General features: G+C 52.8%; 1 protein-coding gene and 2 long non-coding RNA genes across 4 annotated transcripts in view; 2 read left to right on the top strand and 1 right to left on the bottom strand.

Annotated features, from left to right (window-relative positions):
• The window catches only part of LOC118172025, a 7790-nt gene extending 5465 nt beyond the window's left edge, over positions 1-2325 (bottom strand). The window contains exons 1-2 of the long non-coding RNA XR_004753522.1: positions 1688-2325; positions 582-981 (exon numbers count right to left, since the gene is read on the bottom strand). This is a non-coding gene — a long non-coding RNA (uncharacterized LOC118172025). The remainder of the gene's footprint in view (positions 1-581; positions 982-1687) is intronic.
• ANP32A (acidic nuclear phosphoprotein 32 family member A) overlaps positions 203-15250 on the top strand; it is a 19285-nt gene continuing 4237 nt past the window's right edge. Inside the window, exons 1-4 of one of the 2 annotated variants that reach the window (XM_035335637.1) lie at positions 203-408; positions 13028-13177; positions 13319-13441; positions 15087-15250. The exon at positions 15087-15250 is cut by the window's right edge and continues 59 nt beyond it. In XM_035335637.1, the coding sequence (XP_035191528.1) occupies positions 355-408; positions 13028-13177; positions 13319-13441; positions 15087-15250 (491 nt within the window). In that variant the 5' untranslated portion in view covers positions 203-354. The remainder of the gene's footprint in view (positions 409-13027; positions 13178-13318; positions 13442-15086) is intronic. The other variant, XM_035335638.1, reaches the window with a different exon arrangement.
• LOC118172026 lies at positions 1671-11914 on the top strand. The gene is made up of 3 exons (XR_004753524.1): positions 1671-1683; positions 9965-9968; positions 10689-11914. It is a non-coding gene; the product is annotated as an uncharacterized LOC118172026 (long non-coding RNA).

The following is a 15250-nucleotide window of genomic DNA, read 5'->3' as shown; positions in this document are numbered from 1 at the left end:
TCCCCATCAGCCCCCAGCGCGGAATGAGGCTCCGCTCCCAGCCGGGCTGTCCCCCTGGCCGGCTGCGCCGCTCCCCTATTGGCTCCCACCTCCCCTCGTCTTCCCCCATTGGCTCGGACCTCGCGGCGCTCGGCGGCGATTGGCGGAAGGAGGCGTCGGTCAAGACGGAGCCCCCGGGAGCGCCCGCCTCCGCAGTTATCAGGTTAGTGTTCGCCGCGGCGCTGGGCTCGGGGTTCCGAGCGGAGCTGGTGGAGCCCTCCGAGTCCTCCCGGCACCGGCCTCGGGGGGGGTCTGCAGCGGGGTCACCACGCCAGGGGAGCCGGGCACAGCGAGCGCCTCCCGCCAGCCGCGGCCATGGACATGAAGAAAAGGATCCACTTAGAGCTGCGGAACAGGACGCCCTCAGATGTAAGCAATGCCAAAAAAAAAAAAAAATCCATCCCACATTTTATTTGATGATGATGATTTTTTTTTTTTTTTTTTTTTTTTTAAATAACAACACCGAAAACGCGTGCGGTGCGATCGGGGAAGGGGGCGGCGGGGGAAGGCGGCAGGGCCGCTGCTGCCCTTGAGGTGCCTACCTGTGCGTGGCCGTGCCCGGTGCCCGGTTCGGGGGGCTCGGGGGGCGCCCGCCTTGTGCTTTATGGGGGGGGGGCACGGACGGGGGACACGGACACACGCACGGGGACCTCCGGGGCCGCTCCTCGCCCCGCCGGCGTGAGCCGCATTGAAGGGGGCTCGCGGTGCGTTAAATAAAAATAAGTTGGTGCTCCTCTCCGGCGTGTTTAGTTCGCAAATATTTGTACTGGGTGCTGGGCAGGGAGAGCAGGCAGAGGCTGCGAGTGAGTTGCGAATGGCTTTAGTTTGAAGTGCGTCTTCGTTTCTGTGCAGTGATCAGGCAGGAGAGACTGGGGAGCCATATTTGTAACTTTGTAGTCCTCATGAACGCGCCCTTTCTCTCTCTCTCCCTCTCTCCAGATGCTGAGAAGATAAAAGAAAAAGAATTTTAAGCAAATACTTAGCGTTTTTAGAGGTCTGGCAATCGCTGCCCGTAGTGTGAGCGTGGAATAAAAAATATTGCAAGAAATAAATGCACTCTCCACCCCCTCCATCCCCGCACACACACACACACACACACGCACAAAAAGGCTGGATGTGTGTGTGTGCGTGTTTTTTTTTTCCTTTTTCCCCTTTTAAATTTTTTTTACCCTCCCGCCCCCCCGTTTGGGGCCCCCCCCCCCCCCCCCTTTTTTTTTTTTTTAATTTTTTTTTTCTTTTTTCCTTCTTCCCTCGGGGCTGGACTTCAGGGCTTGTTGTTCGGAGGCGCCTTCCCCGAATAAACGGCGGCGAGAAACTTTGTCAGGACGAAAATAGTCCGCGGCCGGGGGGGTGCCCACATGCGGTCGGGCCCCGCTCCGGCGGGCGGCGGCGGGGCTCGAACCCGGGGCGCGGAGCGGGGGGTCCCGGCACCCCCCCCCGCCCCCCCCTAGAGCCCCCCTTCCTCAGCCCCGGGGGGGGGGGGGGGGGGGGGTGGGGGGGGGGGGGGGGGCCCCCCCGGCCCGCGGGGTCCCCGGGGGGGGGGGGGGGACACGCACACGCCGCGGGGCGGCTGGAGAAGGGGCCGCGGGGGTGCCCCGGAGCGGGGCCGGGCTCGGGGCTGGAGCCGGGGCCGGGGAGGGGAACGTACCTCTCCGGGAGGCGCCCGGGGGAGGGCGGAGGCAGGCGGCTGGAACGCGGCCCCGCGGCTTTTCGGTGGCCAGCGCGACGTCTGAGGGGACAAAGGCGGGCAGATTTATGTAACCTGCTCTTTAAACTTTAAAAAGTCCTGGGCGAGCGGCGGCGGCAGGAGGAGGAGGAGGAGGGCGCCCGCCCGCCCGCCGTAGCGGCACACGCCGCCGGCCCCGGCGAGGCGCGGCCCTGCCCGGCCCTCGGGGCTCATTGTTGGGGGGCCGGGGGGAGAGGGGGAACCGCTCGCCCTCCGCCGCCTCAAACCGGGCCGGTGCCGGGTCCCCTTTTCGCCCCCCTCCCGGCCGAGCCGCTCCTGGCGTCGGCAGCGCCACGGCGCAGCGCAAGTAGGACGCGGCGCCATGTTGTGTCCTCCCCTCCCGAGCCGCCGCCGCTGAGGAGGAGGAGGAGGGAGGAAGGCGGCGAGGCCGGGCCGGGCCGGGTGGCAGCGGCGGAGCGGGGCCGGGCTTCTCCCTTTCAGCGACCGGTGGGCGGCGGGGGGGTGGGGGGGGATGTGGGGGGCGGCCGGGCGGCGGCTCCGACATGCCGGGCGGCCGCCGCGCCTGCCATTTTGTCGCCGCTGTCGCCGGGCTCTGACAACGAGCCGCGGCGGGACGAGCCCCCGGGGGTAAAATCGCCACCCCCCGCCCCGCTCCGCCACCTTCCCCGAACCCTTTATCGTTATTTTTTTGCCCCCCTCGAGCCCGGGGGGAGGCCGCGCGGGCCGCCCGGGGGGGCGCTGGGGCGGGGGGCGCTGCGGCCGTGAGCCGGGAAAACGCCTTCTTGTGGGGGGGGGCCGGGGGGGAGGTAGGTCTCCTCTCTGCCTTTTTTTTTTTTTTTTTCCCCACCATTTTAATATATTTTTACAGATTTTAAGGCCTTTTTCCCTCTTTTTTTTACTTCTTATTTTTATTTTTATTTTTTTTGCTTCAATTTTTGCATCTCGCCGCCTCACGCGTGTGATGCCGGAGGCTCCTTCACCATTTTAAGCAGACCCACAGTCCAAAGGCTTAATCCCTTAATGCTTTCTGGACGGTGCCCCCCCCCCCCCCCCCCAAACACACATCTGGGTTTTGTTCAGTTCGGACTTACGCAAAAAGCAGGCGGAGAGAGCCCCGCTTTGGTGGTGTTTCTCTGTTCCCCTGCAGCTGAGAAACGTCCGCCAGTGGGCTGTAAAACAGTGCTTGGATAACCTGGCTTTTTACTTTTATTTTTTAACCTGTCAGCCTTTAGTTCCGTCACTGAGGTACGCGCATCAGTCCTCCCGAGGTCCGTTTGTCCATCCCATCCCTTGTAAAAGTAAATACTTCTGGTTTCCTACAGGGGGGCGATGCCGCTCGGGAACGCCGCTCTGTTTACCGTCAGGTCTGTAAAAGCATTGATCACCGACGCGTGCACGTGCTGCTGCGCTCTGGGGGATGCAGGGTGCAGCCCCAAGTCTGCTTCTCTGAAGTCCCCATTAAAATACGTCGGCCGAAGCCGCCTCGTGCTTTAGATGAAGCGTTTGAAACTGAGTTTAGAAGCAGGTCGTGCGCCAGGTGTCATTTATTTACGGATTTCTGTAAGTCTTTGGGCATGAACAGGACGGTTCTGTAAATTGCTCGTGTTAGTCTCTGTTTTGATAAATGCACAGTGTTTCTTGTGTGGTCTGTGAAAGATCATCCCTTTCAAAGTTTTGGATGTAATACATACAAATCCTGATGAAAATAACTGCACGAGCAGAAGTGTATTTACTTCTTTTGGAGCTTCTGCCCTGTGCGTGCTCAACTTTTGCCATACATCTCCTATTTAATCCCTTATCAGAGCTTGCAGGATCAGAACTTTTTGTAAATCAAGGCTAGGTAAGAGGACGTTGATAAGGTGTTGGGGTTCTTACTGATCTTACCAGACTATTTTATGCCTTGGGTTACCTAATACAGTCCTGGTGTAGAATACTATGTAATACTTCAGCTGTTAAGTCATATAACACTGTAAGGTTACATGTTAGCTAATAAAACATGATATAAGTGTCTCAAAGTGGATTGTACAGTAGCTATTTCTTCCTCAGACTCTTTTTTGCTGCGTTGTGTTCTTTTTCCTCACTTCGTTTTTAGATGAATTCCCTGTCGGTGAGAGGTCTGGGGTTACATAGCAACAGAAATCTGGTTGTGGTCTTGTTGTGTGTTGGTGAGAAATCCCTGGTTTGGGTGCGTGAAATTTGTGCTGCACAGCCACAGCTGAGCTTTCACATCTACTCTCAGCCCAGTGATTTCAACTTTTTTAACCCATTACGTGGTCACTTAGGGTAGTGCACTGACCAAAGCCTTTGGCGCTTTGCTGGTCGTATCGCTCTGGTCTCCTGTTACACATAACTGCCTGCCAGAAATTGGCCAGATACAGCTATTCCACGCGGGTTTCCTCCAAACCATCAGCCAGAAGTGGAATAACCACTGACCTCCACAGAGAGGATGCTCACCTGGGCACACTCGAGGGTGTTCCCATTCATTCCCAGTGCACGTAGCTCGACCAGAAACCATGCAGAGGCTGTAAAACAAGGTCAGTACTGAGGGGGACTCCGTGGCTGCGGGGCGCAGAGGTACGTTTTTGAAATGATGCACAAAACTCTGGTGGTTTAGAGCTACCACGCCGGTTCATTTAGTCTGAGGATTGAATGCTGCTTTTGAAAGGAGCTTTATCAGCTCAAAATTGTGACAGTGATAAAATACTGACTGCAGCACTGGGTATTTCTTGCAGTTCTTCCAACTCTTTGTTGCACTTTAAAGCTTATTTGAATTCTGACTTCTCGCTGGTTTTCTGTAGGTTTTAACACTGAAGGGAAATACAGTGCAAGCGCCTATGCAAAGCGTGCTCTCATATGAAGAATATAAATAAAAAGCTCTTTCCCCAAGCTAGTTCCTTGGTGTGATGCTCATAATAACAGAAAAGAGTTTAAAGTGATACGCATCCCTTTAAAGACCTGCATTTTAAAGAAGTTTGGGTATTGTAAACGGGTACAGATACACAGGGTCTTACTCTTCCCCCAGCGGAACCACCTACGGATGGAAAGGGGATCTGCTCCAGGTGGGACACAAAGCGGGACGAGTGCGTTGCGTGGGAGTGTCCCGGGTGCCATGGGATCAGCACATACCAAGTACGCAGCCCCCAGGTTATCGTGGATTTGTGCAGCCTTCAATCACTTAACCACTTAGGTGGCTGCCAGCAGGGTGTAAATGGAACAAAGAGGTAGCTTTTATCTGGTATCTAACGTCAGCAATACCTGAAGCGCAGTCACAGTTACACACCTGAGCCGTACAAACGGTTTTGTATCCAGAACTTTTGAAAATTGTTTTTATTTTTTAAGTGGCTTAATAAAAATTAATTAAGAGAAATAGCTGGATTTTGAGTGATATAATTGTATTGTAAGCCATCAGGAAATGCGTCTTCTGAAGAAACAAGGTTGAAGTGAGGGGGAAAAAAAGGTGCTTAGCACAAACCTCCTGCAGTATAGGTGATGTGTCTGAGTGAAGCGTAACTACCCTTGCAGCAGCATTTGTGCAGTATGTATCAGTGGACAGGATACACCTTCCTCGAAACGACACCCAGAACTTCTGAGAGTTTTGAAGTAACCTTGCTTGCACGCAGGGATTGAGGACTTCACCTTATTTTCCACTGTATTTAAAAGACCATATTATCCATGCCAGTGATGCATCGTTAATTGTTCGTTTAAACGGCGGTATAATTATTAGTGGTTTTCTTAAATGTTTACGGTCCAGAAGGCTGATGCTGAGTGGTTCTTCCCACTTCGTTTTTTCCATGGATTACTCCTTCCTCCCCCATGTCCTCCCGCCTTACAGGTACAGGAACTGCTGAGCTGGAGAAGCCTGAGAAGAGCTGGACCCGCAAAATACGAGCGGGTGCTCGAATAAATGAATGAGACATGTGGCGGGGGTAGGGGTGGTGCCCTAAGGAGGTGGTCCTGGCCTCTCGCTCGGCTATCAGTCAGACAAAACAGTGGGTAAATACTTAGCCTGTGGTTTTTGACTGAGTTGGTGGAATCGGTCGTGAAACCCTTGTAAGGATAACCTTTGAAATACTTTTAAAAAAAAATAAGCCTCAGTGGTTTCCCTTCACAGCCCCGAGTAGGATTTGTCCTCTCCATTGCAGCACTCGCTTGTCCGTTGGCTTGGTCTATCAAACACTTTCCCTCCAAAGCCATGAAAGAGCTAGGAAAAGCTTATCTTTCGCTGGCGTGATTTGCTAATGCATTCTGTAGCAGCTGACATCTTCAGAGCCCGCTCTTGAGGTCGGTGTTAATTTAAACCAGCGTTCCCTCTTCTCGTGCATCTCTACATCGGTCCTGTGCTGCTGCGGGCGGCGTGGAGCACACGCGGCTGAACAAGGCGAAGCGGTTCAGCTCAGTTCTTAGCGCTTCTCACCGAAGGATTTTCCAAGCGAAGGTGCTGTGCCATCTCTTTTGGTCCTGTTCTGGTGGCTAACGGCCGGACGCGCTGTCAGGCACTCATACCAGCCAGGGGCAGGGCCACGCGCTCAGCCGGTAGGTGACACTCTCTATTGAAACAGGAGAAGAAAACAGCATCGCTGTTAAATTTAAGAAGCATTTAATGTAAAGATCGAGCAATTTAATCGCTTACGAGCCTCTGTCTAAATAAATATTTGGGTTTTTTCGGAGCTTTGCTGCTAGCAGTAGAAACCCGAATGGAAGCTAGTGACTTGCTTTTGAATGGAACAGCTTTCTGTGTCCCCAAAGTCTGTTCCTGATTTATTAATTAGCGTGCTGCTCATGCATATGGCTATAGTGACCCTTGTAAATGTGTGAAAGTGTGTTTATGTGCCTCATGGGGTTTCTTGGCTGGGGGGGCTGTTCCTTGAGGAAGGCAGCAGTAGGTTATCTGCCCTGGAAGTTTGGTAGTCCTGGAGATGCTTCATAATTAGATACCAGTGTAAGGTGCATTCAGAACCGTGACGACTCTTAACCCTTCTGCTGCTTTTGTGCTTTGCTTGGAGGTTTCTGGCAGGAGCAGGGCGAAGGGGCGCGGAGCTGGCTGGAGCTGGGTGTAGCTGCTCTCGGGGCTCGTGGCTGCGGTGCCGCACGCTGCTTCTGGTGTCGGGGGCTGGTGCACAGCCCCCCATCCCAATTGGCACTCCTTGCCAGCAGAGCTTAATGCTGGAAGGTTAAGGTTGGAAAACTGCAGAACTGTGATCAAAAAATGTTCGGAGTTTCTTCGTCATGCGGTTGTTCACGCGTACCGCTGCTTCTAGTGAAAAACTTCCATGCATATCGATGCTGTCGATGAAAAATACCAGTTACCTGAACTGTTGGTGTGATATTGGAAGTTCTTTTTTCATGGTTGTTCTAAAATCTGAGGGAATTTCTGGGAAAGATATGCAGAAGGGGAATTCAAATACGCAAGTTTGGGGTTACATCATTTGGAGAAACCCTCGATGAATTTTGAAGCCCGATGGTAAATTCACACGATCTCGTACAAAATAGGCAAGATAACTGGACGTGGAGCCGGCTGCAGTGGAAACTGCTCTAGTACCGAAAGGGGGATAGTTTGTGTTTTGTGGCCATACTTTGAGCAGCATTTCTTCCTGCCCCAGGATTTGCAGATTGACCAGAACCTGTGCAGGGTACCCGGTAGCTGGCTAGCTGGCTTTCAGGGTTTAAGACATAATGCAAGTGAGTGTAATCTATTTGTCACATCTCAGCTGCTCTTGAGGGGACATACCAAAATCCAAGGTAAAACATTGGTTTGGTAAAGGGGGAAAAAAACCAAACACCTTTTTTGCTGTCACCTGTAGCTGGTGCCCCTGAGTTTCATTCTGCCATGTCTGTGTTGGCAGGCGGCTCAGAGGACGCCAACACTATTACATTTTCCCTCCCCTGTTAAATTCAAGATGGGAAATCCTCTACGTGTGGCTCAGTCCTCACCCCAAGCGTCTCTGCCGGGCGATCCCGAGCTGCCGATGGGGAATCCCGGTGGCAGGACGCCAGGAGGCAGCGGGTGCCCTGCCACCTGCTTCGCTCCCTCCCCGCGCACCGGCAGCACGCCAGGGGCAGGGGGGGCACGGCCAGGGCGCACGGTGCCACGGCCAGCCTGGGGAGGCCGAGCAGCAATTCGGGTACGTCTTCATCGGCGTGCTCCACGTTGGGTTAGAGGTTGTTCCACGTTCTGCCATCTCTCGCCGTGTTCCACCAGGAGATGAGCTTTGTGTGGCCGGGCTCTGCTGCGTGCTGGTACCGCGGGGTGCTCTCAGGTGGCTGAGGATCTGTCCTCCGTGCAGCTGGCAAATGGCATGCTTACATGCTGTCGTTATTTAAATAAAAAATGAAATTGGGTCTTTAGGTTGGTTACGTTTTGGTGACCATCTTAGAGCAGAAGTTATCATGTCTTTGAGCCTTCTGAGCAGCTTCGTTAGCAGGAGGTACTGAACGAGATGTTTTGTTCAAGCATTTCTGGCCTGATCACGTTGCAGGCAGTACCTGAAATGAAAATTTTTGCAACATTTAATTCCTTCCAGAAGTCACTTGGGGAGAAGCTTGCAAAAGTTGAGCACGGAAAACATCCTGCCGTCCCTGGGCAGCTCCGCATGAACGATGGGCTCCTTGCAAGGCTTGGGCGGTGTCTTGAGCCTTGTCAAACCCATCCTGCCCCCAGCCAACGATAACGTCGTGGCCGTGGATGGTTGGCTTCTCTGAAACTTTGAGACACAAACCGAGTGGAACAGAAACCTAAGGAGATCCGTTTCTGCTCAAGGATCCCCAGCTCTGCATGAGAGCAGATCTAGAACGCAGCGTAAGCACAGGAGGAGCCCAGTTTTTGGCACTCTGGTTACAACAGGCAGCAAAGGTCATGCTCGGTCTTCACCATGGAGCGACGCAGGGCTTTGCACAGACTATGCACGCTTCTGAGACCAAAAGAAACCTGAAGACAGAAACCCAAGTGTCTTGAAGAAATGTTTGTACAACTGGGAGAAAACAAAACTCTGCTTTCAAAAGTCCTTTGGACTTGGCTTCCACTTGGCGCAGCAGGCTTCCCTTCTTCTCCCCTCCTGCTTTCCACAGCTCTGCCCTCCTCCAGATGAAGTTTCCATTGGGTTAAGAGGTACGAAGGACTTCTCTCAGTGTTCCCCAGCTCTTTTGGTTGGAAGCAGTGCAAGGAAGAGTTAATGCCCTCTTCTTCATCCGTCTTTTGGGTTAAAATGCTGCATAGTGGGATATCCCTATCCTAGGGGTACCATATACAACGTGCACGTCAAAAGCATCTGATCCACTGTGCTGGAAACGAGACGTTACAGCCTTCGCTGTTCCTGCTTGTAAAGCCAGCAGAATGGTTGGAAATCCGCCTTTTTATCTTTGCAAAGTTGTACCCACAGCTGTGTCCTTCCATCACGCTGCGAAGCCTTCAGCCTGGGTTCAGGACCCGAGTCCCACTTCGTGGATCTCCCAGCCCACGGGCTGCAGGCCTCCCGAAGCAGAGACTCTTCTGCTTTACGTGCTGCTGCGGGAATGCAGACGAAAGGTTAAGGCGATAACTCGTGCTGCGCGGTGGCTGTCCGCGTGTAACTGGATTCTGCTGCCCAGATTCTGCTGTGTTGGTAACTCAGGAGTACGGCCTCTACCAGGGCGAGGAGGAGGGAGGCAGGGGAAGGAAGGTCTGCCCCATGCCTACGTGTGCAGCGAGCTGTGATCTCCTTGCTGAGGCTCCCACGACATCCAGCGGCTGCTTCCTGGGAATATTGCCCTGTATTTGCCCTAGGAATAGGCAGGAGTTTGGCAGTAGCACCGGGGCTATGTTAAGGATGCCCTGCGGGACCCGTGCTGGGAGGCAGCCCCCGGTTCTCGAGCAGGCAGCAAGGCGGTGTGATGGCAGGGAAGTCCTGGAGAGGTACAGGGGATGCTGCAGTCCGCAGTTGGCAGCACAGCGCGTTACCAGCAGCCCGATGCCACGATCTGAAGGCGGCTGAGACCATCAGCACCAATAACCACGATGACAAGAAGCCCAAGAAGCTCACCGTCCGAAAGCTTTGACGAAGAAGCTGCCGCCCCTCAGGTACATGCACGTGGCTGCCGAGTGCTAAGGCCCGATACCAGCAAACCACAAAGCAAAACGCCAGCAGAAAGGCGCAGACATCCAGGAAGCACCTGCGAGGCCGAAGCAGGGTGTCCAGGTTTTCTGCTCGACACCTGCGGGTGCCTTCTTGGCTGCTGAGGTGAGTGTGGCAGTGTTGTTTGCAGTGGCGTGGTGCTCTCCTGCCCTTTCCCGCTATCTAGCAGTTTTGGAGGGGAGAGAGGAAAGGCGAGCACAGGCTGTGTGGTCTGCCTCGCTCCTAAATTAGTGCCCGCTCCCATTAGTGCTTCAAGCAGCTTGTGTGCCGTGGGGCTGGCCACGTGCAGCTCCCGTGTGTTGCATCGGGACCCCGGCTCCTCCGCCTGCCTCTCCCCACGAGGCCGGCTGCTGCCCTGGGTTCCCTCAGCCCTCCCCGTGTTACATGGGCTGCAGCAGGACACGGCCACGTCGCCTCGGACCCGCTGAGGACCACTCGTCTTGCTCCGGTTTGTGAGAAGACTCGGGAGGGGTGCCGGCACGGGCTGCTTGCAGCAGGCCAGGGCTTACTCCGGGGTTTGGTGACAGAATAAGACACATGCACAGGTCACAGTCGTACTGCGCGTTGACAGGGTGCTCGTGGGAAGTTCAGTGGATGTTCAGAGGGTGATCCAGGGGCAAAGTTTTGGGGACAGACCTGCCCGGCAGCCAGCAAGCTGCAGAAGTGTCCCGGTGCTAACCCGCGGGGCCTCCAAGAGCCGTGCCCACTCACTGACGGGACGCTGCCTGACGGGCTGCCATTCATCGCCAAATACTGGTCGGTTACCAAATAATGAGTCCTAATGAGACATGGGCGAGTTGATGAAGGTGTCTTTAATACCTACAAAAAGTGTCTGAGCTGGTGGCAGTGGTCAGTGCGTGGAGGAGGACGGGGAGCGCACGTTGCAGTGAAGTTGGGAGAAGCTCTGCTTCCTTCATCCTTTTTCTTACGTGGGTGCTTGCCATAGGATTCCTGGCTCTTGGAATAAATAGAGGGTCATTTTGGTACTGCTGTGAGCTCTGCTCTGTGTGTCCTGTGCTGTCAGGAGCAACTCGGAGTGCTGGGGCACCTCTGGCCCTCGAGCCCCAGAATAGCGCTGGAGCGCTCGCAGCCCACGCTGCCGTTCCCTGAAGGAGCCCTTGGATGTGAGCGAGCCTTCGACCCCTTGCAAACCAGTTTTATTCCGTGGGAGCTTCCCTGAGGAGCTGCTTCAACTCAACTCATGCCCAGTGTCTCAGATCTGGGCACAGCAAAGAAGACAGCAGCGCACTTCTGTGTCAGAACCGGGGTTTCTGAAAGGCAGAGAGCAAACGGCAGCCCTGCCCTGCAAGAAGCAACCTAAAAGCAGAAGGCAGGTGGCTTTTCTGCCACCATGCTCTCACAAATTTCCTTCTCGGGCCTTTGGGGATGGACGGGAGCCGCTCCCCGAGCCCCCCCGGGGGGTGGGCGCTGGCCCCGCGCTGCCCCCGCAGATAACGGGGAAGGACGGGGGCAGATAGGCACAGATGTGCTGCTGGGAGGCCTGGCTCCAGGGTGGGGCTTCTTTTATTTCATTTTTTAAGTTTTTTTCCTTTTTTTTTTTTTTTTTGGCGGGAGCTGTGTGTGTGTGTGAAGCAGATGTTTGAGACAGCTCAGTGTGTCTGCCCCCGAGCTGATCTCGCTGGAGGACCCTGATACTTAAATACTGTTAGAGCAGGAAGATAGGCACATTTCCCTTTAAAGCTGATTTCCTGCCATCTAAATTTCAATTTATTTTTTTGGTTTCTTTCGCCTTTCAGTGGAATAGATGTGTGTGGGACCTGGAGCATCTGACTCGTTCCTTGGTTTCTTCTAACCAGCCTAAAATTCTGCTGGGAGACTTTTGTGTAGCCATTCCCTATCATAATTCTTCTAGGAAAATTGTGGAGTCTTGGAAAACGTATTTCCTGTCTAACTCCGATCCTCCTACTCTCAATGAATCACTTGTGCTCTCGTGTTGCTTTGGGCTGACTTCCCTATTGACTTCAGAGCTTGGGATTTAATTAGAAATCTAGGGATGTTATTCGGAGCTGTAAAACTGCACAGGATTCTTCTCCGTGCAGCAGCATTACGCTAATAACAAAAAACCAAGAAAATGAAATATTTGCATATTAACTGTCCTCGGTGCGAACTGAATCGTCGCTTCGTGTTCCTACGTACGCCCTTTTTTGCCAACTTCCTTTTTTATCCCCTCCTCTTTGCAAACAGCAGCATCCTCTTCCCGGTGCACGCAGCGGGACGTGTTGCTCCGGGTCTTTGTGTGCCGGGCAGAAAGTCACCCCCAGAAATTCCCCATTGGTATAAAAACGTCTGAATATCCTCCCGTGGGTGAGGCCTTCCTGTGGAGTCGCAGTGCTTGGGGCAGAGCTTCCAGAGAGCCCCAAAAAAGCCCGTTCAAGCTTTGAGTCCTGCGGGGCTGCCCCAGTCCCGGGGTGAAACCCGCAGTTCTGCTCGGGGTGGGGCCCCCTCAGCCTCTTTTGCATCGATGCTGTTGTTCTGTGTCCGTTAAAGATAGCACCTGCAAAAAAGGGCAGTGATGTGTTTTTTTTTATTATTATTATTTTTCTCTTTTTTTTTAAAAAAAAGAAAAAACCCTGCCTGGCAGGTCCCGTGCTGCTCAGGCCCCCAGGACATTATCTCACCCCTCCTGTGGAACCTCCCGGCTGCAATGGGGCAGGGGAGATAAGAAAGGGGGTATGCTTCCCCAGCAGCAGCTACAGTGCCTGAACTTCCCCTGCCAGCATCGTGTGGATCACACCTTGTCATTCCCCAGAGAGCAGGCAGCTATTTTAACAAGCGGTGCCACGGTGTAACAGCACGCTGCTTGTGGTAGGTTAGTTTAAAAATCCCGTTTTCGTATTTTTTTAGAGTGCTTATTGCCCGCATTTACCAAAGACAGACCTACTCCTAACAACCAAATAGAACAAGCCAGGATTAATGTTTCTGACTTGGTTCCACCATTTATAGAGCGATACAAAGGTGAGTGGTTGAAGCAAAGCCAAATAACCGTGTTCTTGAAGCGCTGCTAACCTGGCATGCTGGCAAAACGAGGGCTCGGACCCGGGAGATAACCTCTTGCATACTTGCCAACTTGATGGAATACCTTTCATTTTTGCCTGAGCCGTGTCGTCCTTTGCTTGGGAGTGAAATCTTTATTCCCTTTATTCACCTATTTTTGCATTGCTCTTTTTTCCAGGTTAAAGAACTCGTTCTTGACAACTGCAGGTCATACGAAGGCAAAATCGAAGGCCTTACAGATGAGTTCGAAGAGCTGGAATTCTTAAGTACAATCAACGTAGGCTTAACCTCAGTTGCAAACTTACCAAAGTTAAACAAACTTAAGAAGGTAAATAAATTGCCCCGTCTCTCCCTCCTCACAATATACTGCATGTAAAATAGTTGTTTGCCTAACTTAATTAATGACTGACCAAACTGCTTTGTGATGCGTGCTTGCACTGAAAACTCAAGATGTTTATGTGCCTTTCAGCTCGAGCTAAGTGACAACAGAATCTCAGGAGGACTGGAAGTGTTGGCAGAAAAGTGTCCGAACCTCACGCATCTAAATCTAAGCGGCAACAAAATAAAAGATCTCGGTACAATAGAACCTCTGGTAAGTCGGTGCGGCGTGGAGCGAAATAAGAAAATAATCATTTGATGAGAAGGGGCAACATGCTGGCGTGGTGGGGACGATATTTTGGGCTTTGAAATTCCAAATGAGCTTGCAACTGAGCGTCTTCAGCCCCGGTGCTTATCTCACACCCAGCCCGTGGGGGCTGACACCCATCCGGGGGTGCCGCGTCCCGGCGGGGACCGGTGGGGACCACGAGCTGCTGCTTCCCTCTAGCGGCCAGCCCTCTGCCGGGAGCAGCCCGGGGACCTGTCCTGGCCCCAGGCAAAGCGGGGACAGCCCCCAGGCTGCTGTCACCCAGCAGTGCCTTTTGGAAGCAGAGCAGCTTTGCACCAAGGTAACTCTACGGGAGGGAATGACCAAGAGTCGGCTCTTGGCGGCTGGCTCGTGTTGTGGGTCTGTCTCCCATAGCCAGGCTCCCTGTGTGGATGGGATGCACCGTCCCCGAAGTATTCACCCTAAAATAACAGGCACCACTTCTGCTCAGGGTGTGTGGGTGTCATGGGACCAGCCGCAGCACCGTGCTCAGCCTGCTTGTCCCGTGGGGCAGCGGTCGCTGAGCCTCCAGCTCCTTCCAGCTGCTTCCCACCTCCTCTCCTGCTCACTGCCGTTACACTCCATTGTTTTACACTGCCATTATTCTCCTTATTTCAAGTGCACAGGTCACGTTTATCAGGTTGGCATTCCAAAAACCTTCAACTGTCAGTTCTAGGAGTGCTTCTTAGTACAACTTCCTAATTTTTGGTTTGCGTGTCCTGTATTTTCTAGGAACAAAGCGTTTCAGCTCATGCCTACTTCCCAAAGACTTGCTCCTAAGTGTCTCGAGGAGCAGTTTTCAATGAGCCCATCTCGGCTCGCCTTTCCTCCAGCAGAAGGGGAGAGTAGAACAGTTAAACTGAGAGCGAGGACTGTATCTGCTCCCACTTTCAGACTTGTTTTCTTGACATCACCATTGCTCTGCATGCTAAACTCCAGAAGGGAGGTAGCTCATAAGACCCGACACAAATCACTAAATTATGTGCTTGTGCTTTTATTGTTAGTATTTGAAGTGCTACTGGCAATGCAGCCCACTTCCTCCAAAAAATAAATCAACTAAATATTTATAAAATATTTATGTTTAACATTAAAATATTTTGATTTATTATAATAAATATTTTCCCTGTTCTAAGCCCTTTTTCATCTAGAATCAAAGCTACCATCACCAAAAATTTTAGAATCTCTTCTAGTAAAAAAATCTTGTGCCTAAAGAATAGTCTGTTTCTTTTTCCACTGAAGATAGTACTCTGTATGTATCTGACCCCAATATTTTGCCTTGCTCTTTGGGGGTAACTCAGCGGACCGCTATGTATTAGCTCGGTCCCTCACAGTGCGCGTGATTTTGTGCCATTCCCTCTTCCCAAACCTCAGCCTTCCACTTGCAAGATGCCGAACTTAAGGGCTTTTTCCGCTCTGATAGCACAGAAGCAGTGCCCGGGCACTGCAGATTTCTGTCCCACCCCAATTTAGGAGGCAGAGAAGAAAATAACCCCTTTTGTCCCGGACGCTCTTGAACACATTAACTCTGAATTGTCTGTTCTGTAGAGGTTTATTACGACGCTGGGCTTCAGAGGCTTCTCTTTCCTTGCAGAAAAAGTTAGAAAACCTGAAGAGTTTAGATCTTTTCAATTGCGAGGTAACCAACTTGAACGACTATAGAGAAAACGTATTCAAGCTCCTCCCGCAACTCACATACCTCGATGGCTACGATCGGGACGACAAAGAAGCGCCGGACTCTGACGCAGAGGGCTACGT

Source organism: Oxyura jamaicensis, chromosome 10, assembly GCF_011077185.1.
Source record: "Oxyura jamaicensis isolate SHBP4307 breed ruddy duck chromosome 10, BPBGC_Ojam_1.0, whole genome shotgun sequence".
Classification (NCBI taxonomy): Eukaryota; Metazoa; Chordata; class Aves; order Anseriformes; family Anatidae; genus Oxyura; species Oxyura jamaicensis.
This window is presented reverse-complemented; position numbering and strand designations above follow the sequence as displayed.